This window comes from Lissotriton helveticus, chromosome 3_1 (assembly GCF_964261635.1).
Source record: "Lissotriton helveticus chromosome 3_1, aLisHel1.1, whole genome shotgun sequence".
NCBI classification, from domain to species: domain Eukaryota; kingdom Metazoa; phylum Chordata; class Amphibia; order Caudata; family Salamandridae; genus Lissotriton; species Lissotriton helveticus.
This window is the reverse complement of record NC_136061.1, coordinates 1,988,463,752-1,988,479,362: the sequence shown is the minus strand read 5'-3', so window position 1 is coordinate 1,988,479,362 and position 15,611 is coordinate 1,988,463,752. Positions and strand designations below refer to the sequence as shown.

Genomic DNA, 15,611 nt, shown 5'->3' with positions numbered 1-15,611 from the left:
GTGGTACAGTCCAGGGCCTTCTCTTGGATCCCGGCGTCATAAAGGCGCGTTTGTAGTGTGCGGTGGCAGACCGTGTCAAAGGCCGCTGATAGGTCCAGGAGGATGGAGCCGCAGTTTCTCCATTGTCTAGTAGGGTCCTGATGTCGTTGGTGGCTGCGATGAGGGCAGTTTTGGTGCTGTGGCTGCTGCGGAACCCGGATTGGGACGGGTCCAGGATGCTGTTCTCCTTGAGGTAGCTGGTCAGTTGTTTGTTGACGGCTTTCTCGATGACCTTCGCCGGGAACGGTAGCAGGGAGATGGGTCGGTAGTTCTTGAGGTCCTTGGGGTCCGCCTTGGGTTTCTTGAGTAAGGCATTGATCTCGGCGTGGTTCCAGCTCTCCGGGAGGGTTGCAGTCGCGAAGGAGATGTTGATGGCTTTTTGGAGATGGGGTGCGATGGTGGTGCTGGCTTTGTTGAAGATGTGGTGTGGGCAGGGGTCAGACGGGGATCCGGAGTGGACGGTGTTCATGAGCTTGATGGTGTCGTCGTCATTGATGTTGGTCCAGGAGAGCAGGCGGTTGGTGTGGATGGTGGTCATGGGGGCAGAGGTCTCAGTGGTTGCCGTGGTGGTCGTGGCGTTGGTGCTGTTATGGATGTCTGCGATCTTGCGGTGGAAGAAGGTGGCCAGCGAGTCGCACAGATCTTGCGAGGGTGGGTTGTCGTTGGTGTTGGAGCTGGGGCTGGAGAGTTCCTTCACGATGTTGAAGAGCTCTTTGCTGTTGTGTACGTTGTTGTCTAGGCGGTCTTTGAAGGAGGCCCTTTTGGCAGATCTGATGAGGTGATGGTGTCTGCGGGTGGCATTCTTGTGGGCTGCGTAGCTTTCCAGTGTTGTTCACGGAGCCAGTTCTTCTATAGCTTTCGACAGGTTTGCTTGGAAGCCTGAAGGTCTTCAGTGAACCAGCTGGTTTTCTTGTTTGTGTGGCTGTTGGAGAGTTTCTTGAGCGGGGCAAAGGTGTTGGCGCAGTTGTCGATCCACTGTCTGAGGTTGCAGGCGGCAGTGTCGGGGGCGGTCGGGTCTGCGGGTGGGCTTCGGGTGAGGGTGGTGGATAGCTGGTCTTTGGTGACTTTGCTCCAGCAGCGGCGAGGCAGCTGTTGGGTGCGGTGGTGCGTGATGGGTTTCCAGAAGGTGAAGTGGATGCAACGGTGGTCAGTCCAGTGGAGTTCAGTGGTGTGGTTGAAGGAGATGTGGGGGCTAACGGAGAAGATGGGGTCAAGCATGTGGCTGGCGGAGTGGGTTAGTGTTGTGACGAGTTGTCTGAGTCCGAGGTTGGCGAGGTTGACGATCAGGGTGGAAGAGTCGTTGTTGTTCTAGAGGTGGAAGTTCAGGTCCCAGAGGAGGGTGTAGTCCATCGAGGCGAGGGCGTGTGTGCTGACAAAGTCCGCAATGGAGTAGCTGAACTGTGGTCAGGGTCCCGGGGTCTGTAGACAAGTGTTCCTCTGAGGGTGGTTTTGGGGTCGGTGTGGGTCTGGAAATGCAGGTGTTCGGCGGTGCTGAGGGTGTCGTCGGTGTTTGTCGAGACTTTGAGGTTGTTCCTGTGGACGAAGGCGATTCCTCCTCCTACTCCGTTGGTACGGTCCTTGAGGGTGATCTTGTAGCCTTCTGGGATTGCTATGGCGATGTCGGGTTCCGAGGAGGGATTCAGCCAGGTCTCCGTCAGGAAGGCGACGTCTGGGGTGTTGGAGTCCAGTAGGTCCCAGAGTTCAACGGCGTGGTTGCGGGTAGAGGGGGTGTTGAGAAGGATGCATCTGAGGTAGTTGGGTTCTTTGGTAGGTGGGTTGGCGGGCCGGATGCTGGTGAAGCTGCAATTCCGGCAAGAGAAGGGTCCTTGGGTGCGCTTTGGGCGGCTAGGGAGCAGGAGTGTGATCGTTCGATTTTGAGTGCGTGGAGGGTGCTGGCATCGTAGCGGTGTCAGGTGTCGTGGCGGTGTCATGGCGTTCGCGGGGGCCAGGGGTTCTGGCGCTGGGCGCGGTCCAGGCGCGGAGTGGCACAGACGGCCTCCATATAAGGGGAGGTGGGAGGGAGGAGCAGCTGGGAGGCGGGAGCGGGGTGGCGAAAGCAAGCAGGGGGCGGGCCGCAGGGACGCAGGATGGTGGGGGGAACAGAAGGCAAACAGGGCACAGAAAATGGCAGGAGCGAGTTAAGTAATCAAAACAGGCAAGTAAAATCAAGCACAAGACAACAGAAGGCAAACAGGGCACAGAAAATGGCGGGAGGGAGAAAGTAAATCAGAACCAAAAACAGGCAAGTAAAATCAGCACACAACCACAGAAGGCAAACAGGGCACAGAGAAGGGCGGGAGGGAAAAAGTAATCAAAAACAGGCAAGTAAAATTAGACCAAACAAAAGACAAGTACCACCAGGCAGTACAGCAGCGTGGGGAGCGACCTGCCTGGGAGCCAGGTCAAAGGTAAAATACATTGGGTGTTAACAGTGTTCAGATGTGAGTGGGGGGTGATTCATGAAAAGTCGGTTGGTAAGATGTGTCATTAGTTAACAGAGAGGAGATTGCCATGGACAGCTCATGTGTAGGGGCGGTACCTTTTTGTTCCTAGTTAACTCTGTATAGATCTTTAGGAGGGAGGGAAAGATAGTGGGGCAAATCATAAGTAACAGGAATTAGCCCAACTGTAACGGCCCTCCCATAATATAAAGGAAGCAGTATTGTATATCATGGAAACGCGTGACCTCGTCGGTCTTGTTGAGTGCGCAAGGTCTTCGATTAGCCCCAGATGTAACCCAGCACACATAAGTCACAAGGGGGAGGAGGGACTTCTACTGCACATCTACACCTCCCTCTGCTGCCTGGTGTACATCTCCCTCAGGAGTCGACTCCGGTGGTGGCCCCTCTCCAAATTCATGCAGTATAGCATCCCAGTGAGCGGCAGTGAGGATTTTCCAGGAGCAGAGTTTCCGCTTTATGCAGGGTGATGCTTTCAGCCTTGGCCCATACCAGTAGCAAACATCTCCAGGCTGACAGAGGAGGAAGGTCAAGAGACTTCCACCTCCTCATGATCAAGCATTTAGCCACCAGCAACCCTAGGTTTAAGAAACGTGAAGTCACCCTCCTGTTGTTTCTCTTAGTAAATAGAAGTAATAGGTATTCCTCTCAGGTGTGTGTCATGGTACGTTCAGTACAAGATGACAGAGAGGCTATGATCGACCGCCAATACGATGCGATCGGCGGGCAGGACCACGTCATAACAGGTCTGCATCTAAAGTGCGGTATCTAGGACAGGCAGCAGCAGTGCAGTGGAAATATCGGTTAATTTTACCTGTTGTGAGATATGCTCATTGTGTGATGTAACATTAACTCAGGCGAAAACGAGCATTTCGAGGAATCTTGATAGGACTTTCCAATATTGTGGCCCATTGTTTGTGTAGGCAGTGACAGGCCAGGTCTGTATCCCAACGCTGTCTCGGGGGAAAGCAGCACCCCCCGGTGCTGACGCGGACCATCTGGTGAGATGTTCACCTGTTCCCATTACATGCAATTATTGAACAGTGAGGTGGGTCTGATGCTCGCCTGACATGTCTCCCCATCGGCACCACAAAGCAGTGATTAAGGAGGTTTGCAATAAAAATTCACCTGGGTGTCGACCCTCCTCTTCTATTGGTGTGTCGTAGGGTAGCAGGACACCATCACAATAGAGGTCTCCCAGTGTTTGGTGGCCAGCCTCCCACCATATAGACAGCTCACAGGACGAAGGTAATTGTTGGGGTGCAGGCGGTACCTAATATGGGCAGCACCGGCACATAAGGAGTTGTCGGTTGTGTGAGATACAAGTTTCTGCAGAAGGACCGTTAAGCAACTGCAAGCAGTAGGCAGTCTAGTGGTCTACCACGAGTGCAGGGATGAAACAATTGGATTAGTGCTTTGTGCTACCATGGGGGGTGAGTGAGTGGTTGTGTCAGCGAGCTGGAGTCCTGCCATCCATCAGGCCACCCACTGAGGCTGGGAAGCAAGGTGGTATATCAGGCTACCCACCGAAGCTGGAAAGCGAATTAGTATTGTTCCATATTACCCTATCCGTGGGCAAATAAAGCTTGGAGAGCGCCACTTAAAAACTGGAAAAATGTCAACTATGGGTACACCGCAGGGTGTCAAGGTGGGGGTCAGGATATGTTGACCCAAACAGGAATAAACAGGATTTTGCTCAGTTGACCCTCAAGCCAGAGAGGGCAGCAAAGTCGGTGAGTGTATGAGACTGTGCAGTGGATGTCGACCTCAGATCGTAGAGGTATAGAAGGAGATCATCTGCGTATAGAAATATAATGTGGGTGTCATCTCTGGTGGAATGCCCCAATTTGCACCCCTCGTGTGAATAATGGCTGCTAGCCGTTCTATGGCTAGGAAAGAAATCAGAGGGGATAGCTGGGATCCCTGATGGGTACCACGGCACACCGGGATTGGGTCAGATTTGTATGAACCCGTCCCCACCCTGGCCATCGGCTCAGTATAACAGAGTCGAACAAGACAACTAAACCGGGGCCCAATACCGAAGCAAGATAGGGTGGCAAAAAGGAAATCCAACTCCAGAGAATTGAAGGCGTTTTCTAAATCGAGCATAAGACAGCCCATGGAATGCTAGAGAAGTGTCGAATAAGTGGAAACCATGTAGAAGCACCTCAGGTTTCGGGAGGTGTTACGAGCTGGGACAAACCTGTTCTGAGCCGAATGAGCCAGTGAAGGAACATGGGTCTCCAATCGATCAGCGAGTATTTTGGCCAATATTTTGTAGCCTGTATTGAGTAAGGCTAAAGGGCGATAAGAGCCCAGGGCAGTGAGGTCTCTATCTGGTTTAGGTAGAGAAATAAGTAGTGCCCCCCCTAACCACTCTGGAAGGATGGAGGGCATAAGGGCATCAGCGTATAAAGCATGAAGGCGCAGATTCAGGACCGAGGTGTATGCTTTGTAGTATTCAGCTGGCAGGCCATCTGGCCCCGAGGTCTTGCCTGATGCCAGGGTTTTGATGGACTCGCGAATCTCAGAGACTGAGACTGGTTGCTCCAGCGCCTCCCGCTGAATGGGGGAAATAGCAGGCAGGAGTATTGTTGTGAAGAACTCGGCAAGACATTCTAGGCTGGGTCCAACAGTGTACCTATAGATTGAGGAATAGTGGTGTTTTAATTCAGCGTGTATTTCATGCAGTGTGTACACGAGATGATCTTCCTGAGCGCGCAGTGAAAGAATGGGGTGCTGGGGTTGTTCTTGATGTATTAGTCACAAGAGTTATTGCCCCACGCGGTCCGGTGTCGCATGAGTACATGCAAAATATGCAGTGTAATTTAGACAGGGCAAATGTTCAAGTAATGTGGTATGCTCCCTGCGCATGGCTTTAGAAAAACGAACAGTGGCCACCGGGTTTCGTGCATGAATATATGAAACAATGCATATGTTGAACACTGCAAGATACACAGTATTGAAGCAGAATATATAGAAAAGATTTTATTCTTTTTACTAAATTCTCTTTTTTGTCATTCTTTTTATAGTTTTTTATATCCCCAAAACATTTTTTGTATGTTTAGTACACATGATAATACATACAATTCATAATAGACACTCTCTTGTCAATATCAAAGTATCTAATACATGATTTAAATACATTTCATTATAGACTCATGATTCTGCACTAAGCAATTGTACACAATAATTCATTATAATGTGTTGGCTGATCACGACAATTGATGGCACTATTTATCTCAATATACAATCTAAATATCCCGGGTAGTGATATACAGAACCAATCATCATCAACGCGTTTCGGCCACTGCCTTCCTCAGGAATTCTGTGTTACCAGTGAAAGCTTCGCAAGCTGATCTTGAGTGTACAATGAGTGAAATTTCACAGGGTCGAAAGATTTGTGATGGTATAACGACACTTATGTCGCGGAGATTCCTATTTATAGTGTCCTGATATGATTGATGTACTCTCTCTCTAGTTTAAGCTGCAGTAGCATAACGGTATCCTGCAATACTAATAGACCGTTTTCTGATGCGTCAAGATTTCACAAATCGTAGTAGAGCATGTATTGGCAATGTCCCCACACTGGATTTAAAAGGTAGTTACGCGTAGCATAATAACTGTTGGATTCTGAATGGATTCTAAGGGCCGATTTCAATTGGCGATCCAAAAGCGATGTTCCATATTCACAACGCACGATTTTCCTCAAAGGGACTGGTTCCTATGTTGGGGCCAAGATGGATCGTGTGATCTGATCTGACATCATGCAGGGCAGATGTTCAAGTAATGTGGTATGCTCCCTGTGCATTTCATCCACGAGACACATGGAGTCTGGCCATGTTACTGATCGTGTTACAACTTACAAGATGTATAAGTCAACTTTCGATTTTTGAAATGATGTCATCTAGTTGCCTACAGATGTTCCATTTGATGTCTGAGCTGTCTCCCCTTATGGTGACTTAAAAGGCATCCCATTCGATCACCCTGTCAGAAGTCGAGCCGGGATTAAGATCAAAGTTTTCTGTCATTACGGTGCAGAGGGACTCTTGAAATGGCGGGTCTCCCAGTGCTGCCGGTTGGAGGTGCCACGTGGGAATGGCAGGAACGTCCCAGGGCAATGTTTGGAGTTGGGGGTGGTGGTCCGAGTTGTGCGACACAGATAGTTGATTTGACAGACTGTATTGAGAAGTACAGCTGACCACACCATGCAGTCGATCCGCACATGCAGGTTGTGTGGTGGAGAATAAAAGAAATAGACTCGTAAGGCAGGGTTGAGGCTGCGCCATATGTCTGTGAGAGACCAGTCTTGCAGCAAATCGCTCAGTGCATGTGCATTAGACATGGCCACCATGCATGGCGAGGGAAGGAAGGACCGGTCTGGGGCAGTGTCGAGAACAGTGTTAAAATCGCTACCTCGAACCCGGAGGATCCCGCTCTAGCCCGATAGCTTGAGTAGGTATGAAGTTGGATCTGTGTTAGGGACGTATATTGCTCCTATGAGAACCTGCCTACCATGTAGGCAACTCCTGATGAATTTGTACCCTAACTTCTGCCATGAATGGAGTCTCCGACTTCACCCTAACCAACCCTCCCTGGGGTATGAAGAGTAATCTGTTGAAAACAGCTGACATCGCCATTAATGACGAAGGCCATCAGTCTCAGAAATTGTTAGGTGTATCTCCTGTAGCAGTGCTATGTGCGCGGATCGGAGCTTAAGGTATGAAAAGACTGCATACTGGCTTGAGGACGTGTGCCCACCCATACATTCCAGGTGGCTATGTTAGTGTGGGTTGTGGTGATTTCGTAATAGTACCACATGTTCACCCCTCCCACGTCTGAACGAGGGGTCTTGGCTTATGCATAGGAGCCAGTAAGTAAGGGCAAACTGGGGGGCAGGGTGTGTAGGGGCAACAGAGCAGAACTGTGAGTAAATAATAATAAAAAGGGGAGGAAAGCCTAATACATAAAACATTACTAGGGCAGTTGAGCAACAGGCGACCGTCCAAACTACTAAACGAATTGCGGCAACTTCCGAATTATTTGGTTAAATTTAGGGGGTGTAGGAGAGCTCCACGTCAGCGGAGCCCCAACCCTAATGTGCAGATGGTAGTATAACAGCAAGTAGCATATGTTAGTTGAGGACAAACTGTGTGTAGATAACTATATGAGCACTAATGTATCCTATACACCCGAAAGTATTCGCCCCTAAAATGCCAATCAGAGGCGGGCAGGGAACAGCAAGGAGAAGTGCAAATCCAGTACGTATAACCTCCTCTTGACAGCTTGGAAGGAGTTCCTTTGTTTGTAGACCGCTGCTGGGTAGTCTTGAAGAACATTATCGAGGTGTTATTCACCTTGTTCTCTTGAAGCTTGTGTGATTCACACAGAATGGTGTTGCAATTCCTACAGTTCAGCAGGCAGGAGAGAAAGGGTCTAGGGCTGGCACTGAGCAGTGGCTCCATGTCGGGATGCAGTGGGCCAGCTCAACTGAGAAGAAGGGCGTGAACAGTGTGAGTTCGGCGTCTCGCACTTTATCCGTAAGCATTTAATGGTCTGCATGTAGGAGATTAACGTCTGCCATGACTTTGTCAATCCTACCTTCCAACGATGTGTGTGTCAGTTCAAGTATGGCACCAATCTTCTCCGCAGCTTGCAGGACTGTATCTAGTTTAGCTCCCAGCGACACCATAAGGAAAAGTGACTCAGTCCCTAAATGAATCTCATTTGGCCAATCCATATGCAGCTAAGTGTGAGCTGTAGCCGTCAGGTCAGCAGAGCGAAGGCGAACCATGGCCACTTGTTGGGCGGTGGGCATAGGAGGGGCTAGCAACAGGTAGGCTTGCGACAGGTAACTGGAGTGCTTCGTTTGTTAACAGAGCAGTTTTATCACAGTTGCGTAGTCCCCGTTGTTGTGGAGCCAGCAATGAAAATCCTCTGTCACCTCTTAGACCAATGTGTTGTCAAGGATGGATGTGATTTGCAGCACTGGTAGTGTCACAGGGAATAATGGGGAAGGAGGGGGGACTGACACTCTCCAGGTCATAATGAGGTCAAGACTGGGCGGGGCACCAGCACCTAGCAGTGAGACAAGACCAGGGAGTCTCATAAACAATGGATGGGGCACTTTTATGAGCGATAGCAAATGTTGTGATGAGAAGAGGCCCTAGTTGTGGTAGGTTCCTTCCAATAGAGGGTGAGGCAGTAAAGTTCTCTGGAGAAAAAAAAGGGGTCCAGCAGTGTATTCAACGAGTGCCACATAGCATTCGTTTGTGGGTTAAAAGGCTCCACGTCGTAAGGGAGGCCGCCTGGCCTGAAGAAGAGCAGCCTCGAGGTATGTGGCCCTTCTGGTCACAATTGCCCGTCTGGGCACAGAAAGGGCAAGACTTCACAGACCCAGCATATGCCACAGCCGCTGTGGTCTGAAATACAGGGTCAAGACTGATTTGCATATGGCCATGTCTGAACTGGGGTGGCTTGGTGAGCAAAATAACGATGAATTACACCCAGATCTGTGACTGGGGTGAATGTTTTGCCATTGTGCAACATTCTGTCCATCATCTTGTGTGTTTTGCTGTTCACCCTAAGGGGGAAGGGTATGCCCAGACGTGGGTCCCGTGCTCACTAAGCCACTGGAATCAAGCTATCCTGGCTGAAGACGGCTGATAGCCAGAAACCGGTCCTAGGATGCTTGATTCCGGTCCAGGGAAGACATGGCTTAGCAGTTTGGTCTGGACTATTCCCATGAGGCACAGGGTCAAGACTGATTTGCATATGGCATGTCTGAACTGGGGTGGCTTGGTGAGCAAAATAACGATGGATTAAACCCAGATCTGTGACTGGGGGTGAATGTTTTGCCATTGTGCAACATTCCGTCCATCATCTTGGGTGTTTTGTGGTCTGCAGTACAAGCTGGGGTCCTGGGCCGAATCCACCCTTGTGCCCCCGCTCACTCACTGGTCAACTGTTGGTGCTCCAGCAAGGTCCCGGCCGGGGCTCAGCTCTGCAGGCACTGACTCCAGCATTCACCACAGTGCACAGGGCAGTTCCCACATCCCTGGCCTTCCAATGCACCACAGAACCTTTGCCCAACACAGCCCCTGGGTTACTGAGGCGAGATACACCCTAGAGGAGGGAAGCTGCTCGACACCATCTGTGCTAGCATTTGTGCCCTGATCCAGCATTCAGGACCCAGTTCAAAAACCCCACAGTTCCTAATACGCTGGGTGAGTTTAAACCAATCTTACCATTTGCTCATCCTAATTATCCTTTCTTGGCAATTAATTTTTCATAGTTAATCAGGGTTTGACAAATAATAACATCAGAATTTACTATAGAATGATCTTGCGTAAATAAATCAATGACTCTAATAATGACAAACTCATTTGAAAGTTTAAAATGCTTTAAATAAATAAATGTGATTTGCTCATCAAGTACAATACAGCTCGAATTATAGGTCATCACACAAGAAACTGTAGCAATTTAACATCAATAATACATCTCATATGTCAGCGTAATGAGTGAGTGCATAGGCGTAGAGACAAAAGATAAAAGACATTTGCAAATAGATTTTATGCAAATTCAGAGTATCATACTAACCGATCATATAAGATTCATGAAATCTGGAAAGCTACCCTCTAGCCATGAGAGTAAGCAAGGCCCCTAAGGAGCAAAGTCGAAGAGTCAGGATCAGCAGAACAATCAGCCAGCCCATTGAATTTGGAAAAACCAACACAGCTCTCGCCTCTTTCAAGTAAGAAAACGCGCACCCAAAAAAACTCCACCCCTTAGTACTGTTAGTTATAACCCAAATTGACTAAAGTGCAACCCTCATTGTGTCATCTCACATGGTTTTATGCTTTTTGATTGGTCAAAACAGAAGGTGTTCAGTCACACCACTCTCTCAATGTGCCTAACTTCATAGTGTCCCATTGTTATAACTTTGCACTCTGTAATCACTTCCAACAGAGGAAACTCTCTTTACCGTGTTTTGTTTGTCTCTCCATCTAACTCGTATAAAAATTTTGTTCAAACATCCTCTCTGAGCAACCTTGGTCATCATCAGGAACTTGCGAAGGACACATCACATTTTCAAGTATCTGTAATACATTTCTAACATGCCATGTTAATTTAAAAGACTCTCTGGCCTTCTTTCTGCAGGTCAGTAAGTATGCTTCTAAAGAAAACAAATACAAATGTTATTTATTATTTTATAAAATTCCACTATTAAACGCTCTTCGAATGCTTTCGCTTGCTTCCTCTTCTTACATGCTGCTTATTATTTTTTAGTTGTTATTGAAAAATAAACCCTCGACTTTTAACTTATTTTCTACATTAGTCATGTGCATTTGCTCTCTACTCTAACACTCCCAGCATACTCTTGCGCAGTTCTCATTTTACCCCTTTTAGTTTTGCCAAACATTTAGTTAGTGTGTCACATGTTGAGAAGTTCAATCCGAGCAGGTTTTATCACGAAAATTATGTAATGTCCCGCCACACCTGAGACATAACAATGCCCCCACGTCTCAGGAGAAAGTTGGCCAGTAGCGCCTTCCCACTCAGGCAGTGTAAGTGGAGTCCCCAGTGGGGGCTCCGGCCAGCATACCAAATTTTTGTCTTGCCTCTGATCTGCAGGTAGACAGTCCCGCTTTCACATCAGTTTGGACTTCACCGGGTCCCTGCCTCCAAACCCTATATATTTGAGCCTGCGAGTCGACGAGAGAAGGAGCCAATATTGAGGCACTCCGGGAGGCAAATGAGGTAGGCCTAGTTTGCTGATGCAACTGTTGGTGAAGGATTAATTGCGGATAAGGAGGAGAATGCACAGAACCTCGTTAGAGCGTGTCCGCCATCTTGGCTGGCTAACCACACCCCTCCTTCAACAAGTTCCTTTTACAAGGTTCTTTCTTGTTGAAAACCTCCCACAGCCCACACCGCTAGAACAAGAATACAAAATTTTCTGGCTATCGCGACAAGAATTTTAGATTCTATTAAGGACACGGAGGTGAGGATTATGCTTTCTCATTTCTTTACTGCACAAACAGCAGCCAAGGAAAATGAAACTACAAATGTAAAAAACAACATTTCCCAAGAGGCTTTGAACCACGCCTCCAATACAACAACCAATCACAGTGGTAATAAGCATATAAAGTATAGAGACACTAATCTGGCCTCCTCTTTCTTTGCGCGAACAGTCTCGTAATAATAATCAAGTCCTGAACTCTCAACGGAGAGAAAAAACAGTTCCTTTAGGAATTCTCAACGGAGAACAATCCAAACTCACGAAGGAATCATCTTCGGCCAGGAAGGTACAGCAATACCATCCAACGAAGGCACTCAACTCTTGTTGGAATCATTTCCTAAAATAGAAAAAGAAGTTTGAGAAAAGGAGCCCACCACTACATTTCTCACTGGGTGGGTATAAAGATGTTAAACAACATAACTTCAATAACTCTACAGTTAAATAACTGTCCCAACGGGTGGGATAATCCTCGCCTCCGTGTCCTTAATAGAATCTAAAATTCTTGTCGCGATAGCGAGAAAATTTTGTATTCTATGGCAGGACCGGAGGCTTCTAATTATGCTGGTTCAAAGCTCACCAAACACAGCATCAGAAACATGAGGAATAGGTTTATAATAAAAAACTTTAAACATTGAGTCCGAAGACCAATCAGCCGCCTTGAGGATGTCCTCCAAACGGGAACCCAACAAATAGGCTTTAGAAGCCACGCACCTCTAGCTGAGTGAGCACCATAAAGTGAAATGTCAATGCCAGCCTCTGACATAATCCAACGAACCCATCTGGCTAAAGTAGCCGCTGCGACTGGTTTGAAGGGTTTCTGAACAGAGATTAGCAACTGGCCTAAGGGATCAGACCTATGTGCAATAGTACGCTCCTCATAGCATTTCAGACACTGCAAAACACATAACTTGCTATTATGTGGAAAAGCGGGGTACTCCACTGAGCGTGACATAGTCTTAGTTCGTAGTGTAATAACAAAGTAAACACCCTGTGGAGAAAACATCCTACCAGCCAAGTCTAAAGCTCTAACATCTGAAACTCTGCGACATGAAATGAGACACAGAAGCATAGTAAGCTTGGCAGAAAGCTGTTTTAAAGATAAATCACCAATATCGGGCCAGGTTTCCAACAAGTTAAGAACTTTTGTAACATCCCAAAGCGTGGAATACCTGGGCCGAGGAGGATTGGCCACCCGAACCCCTTTAAGCAATTTACACACCAAGAGATGCATCCCCACAGGCTTACAATCGATGTGATCGTGTCCAGCAGAAATAGCAGACCTGAAATTATTCACCGACCTGTAAGCCAGGCCCGAAGCTTCACATTCAGACAGAAAATTCAGAACATCAGTTACATTTGATCCCACAGGATCCACCTGTTTTGGAAGGCACCAACCCACCCATTTCTTCCAAGATGCAGAGTATCATTTCCGGGTGGAAGGAGCCCACGCCTGCTGCATAAAGCTGGAAGCCTCCTGTGAAAGGCATGCAATGCATTCATGTCTCCGGAGAGCGTCCACACCATCAAAGTCAACTGATTCTGCAGGATTAAGGGATGGCAAGCACCCACTGTATCCTGCAGAAGCGTCGGAAAAACTCGGAGCCGGAAGGGAAGGTCCACAGATAACTCCAACAGTGTGGGAAACCACGACTGAGTCGACCAGAACGGGGTCACCAACACTATCGTCGCCCTCTGCCGGCACACAAAGGCCGCCACTCTCGGGATCAGAGCAAACGGGGGAAAGGCATAATTCCTCCGTTGCCCCCAATGGTGTAGGAACGCGTCCGTTCCCTTCGCCATCGGATCCGGTCTCCAGCTGTAAAACAGGGGAAGATGGGCATTGAGGCGAGAGGCAAACAGATCTATCTGACAGGGGCCTCGCATAGTCATGATCCGAGCAAACAGCGATGGATGAAGTCTCCAATCGCTGAAGTCTCGGAGAAACCGGGAATTTCAATCCACCACCTGATTGAATTTCCCCGGAAGGTATTCTGCAACCACAGAGATCTTGCGATCCAGGCAATAGTGCCAAAATTGCTTCGCAATGTGCACCAGCATGCGGGACTTCATCCGCCCTAACCGATTGATGTATCTCACCGCTGAGACATTGTCCATTCGAAGGAGTATACAACAATTGCTCTTCAGCGGTGAGACAGACCTGATGGCAAAGGACCCTGCCAACAACTCTAGACAGTTTATGTGTAGTGTGAGTTCGTCTGCTGACCACCGTCCGCCTGTGGTAAAGTCTCCACAGCGAGCGCCCCAGCCCCACTGGCTGGCGTCTGACTCGATTATCACATATGGGGCTGCGCCAAAGATGGCTCGACCGTTCCAGGCCGACATGTGTTCTAGCCACCACTGAAGCTCCTCTCGGGCCTCGGGGGAAAGAGGAATGAGATGATCGTAATGAAACCTCCTCTGTAAATAAAAGATTTTCAGTCTCTGAAGGGCCCTGTAATGTAGGGGGCCCGGAAAAATGGCCTGAATTGACGAGGCCAGGAGGCCCACAATCCTCGCCAGAACCCGCAAGGAGATCATCTCCTTGGTCAATGTGGATGTTATTTCTCTCTTGATGGACCTGATCTTGTGAAGAGGAAGGAGGAGTTCAGCTGAGACTGAGTCTATCAGAAAACCTAGGAATTCCATCTGCTGGTTCGGAATCATCATAGATTTCTTGGTATTGATGACGAACCCCAGATTCTGCAGTAGGGACGTCGTCCACTCCAAGTGGGTGAGAAGAAGGGACCGATCTTGGGCTAGAATGAGCATGTCGTCTAGGTAAACAATGAGACGCACTCCCATCTCTCGGAGGCGAGAGATCTCCGGTTTGAGAAGCTTGGTGAACACCCAAGGGGCTGAGGACAGACCAAAGGGGAGCACCCTGTACCGGTACCACTGCCCTTTCCAAGGGAATTGTAAGAACTTTTAATGAGAGGGGCACGAGCATTATTTTTTAAACTTTGAGTGTCACAAATATATTGTTTTTAACCTCACCTGTCCTCTGCTCAGGGCTCCACCACGCTCCTGGCAAACCCGCGCAGCGTATTCTAGCGCTGCAACGGGGCAAACTACAAACTCCATTGCCACCATTCCCGCCGAGCACACAGGCCACGCCCCTTTTTTGAGAGGCCACGCCCCCCCGCCGCCACTACTAAAGGTCGCTGAACACAAGCACCACTCAGACAGCTAAATCTCCTGAGGCGGAAGCCGGGAGTAGAATTTGCACGAGCATTATTTTTTAAACTTTGAGTGTCACAAATATATTGTTTTTAACCTCACCTGTCCTCTGCTCAGGGCTCCACCACGCTCCTGGCAAACCCACGCAGTGGATTCTGGCGCTGCAGCGGGGCAAACTACAAACTCCATTGCCGCCATTCCCGCCGAGCACAAAGGCCATGCCCCTTTTTTGAGAGGCCACGCCCCCGCCGCCTTCTCCCTTCCTGTATAAAAAATGTGCATCTTCCGGTCGCGCAGCGGACGCGCCGTTTGCGCGCCTAAGGCGCGCCTAAGGCAAGCCCGTCTGCGCACGTCCGCGACCGGCCGGGACTAGGGGCTATACCCCCTGCAAGTTTCTTCCGAAACTCGTCCACACCTATCTACTACTCCCGCAGTGAGTTGCTAGCCCTTCGTGAAGACAAAAAGGGTCATAAAGCTAACCCATGTACCCAAAAGGGCCAGGATTATCTTATGGACCAATTTCCTGCCTTGCATGTCGTTGGTCCAGTATGAGTCAATCTTCATTAGACCATCACACAACTCACGTTAGAAACCATCTAACCCTGAATTGTCTATATTTTAACGCTAGATCCCTACCTAGATCCCTACCTAGACATGCCCTGGAATATTTGGGACTTACTCACATCAAAGACCCCGGACCTAGCTTTCATTACGGAAACCTGGCTATCCGACACCAATGTTCCGGATCTAGCCAACGCCCTCCCCCTAATTATAAAATCATTATGCTAGATAGATCTGGTAAAAGAGGAGGGGGGTTGCTGTGATATTCAGGGATCACCTAACATGTCTTGTGGAATTAACTATTACCCACACAGAGCATCAGACCCTACCTTTTAAAGTACTCTATGAGGGCC

At 48.8% G+C, this 15,611-nt stretch overlaps 1 protein-coding gene across 2 annotated transcripts in view; it reads right to left on the bottom strand.

Moving 5' to 3' along the window:
* The window catches only part of IGF1R (insulin like growth factor 1 receptor), a 1,553,571-nt gene that overhangs the window by 51,900 nt on the left and 1,486,060 nt on the right, over positions 1-15,611 (bottom strand). Inside the window, exon 21 of one of the 2 annotated variants that reach the window (XM_078683134.1) lies at positions 11,728-11,857. The exons of the other annotated variant lie outside the window; for it this stretch is intronic. Coding sequence (XP_078539260.1) covers positions 11,851-11,857 — 7 coding nt within the window. The 3' untranslated portion in view covers positions 11,728-11,850. Of the gene's footprint in view, positions 1-11,727; positions 11,858-15,611 lie in introns of those variants that run through there. 2 annotated transcript variants of the gene reach the window in all.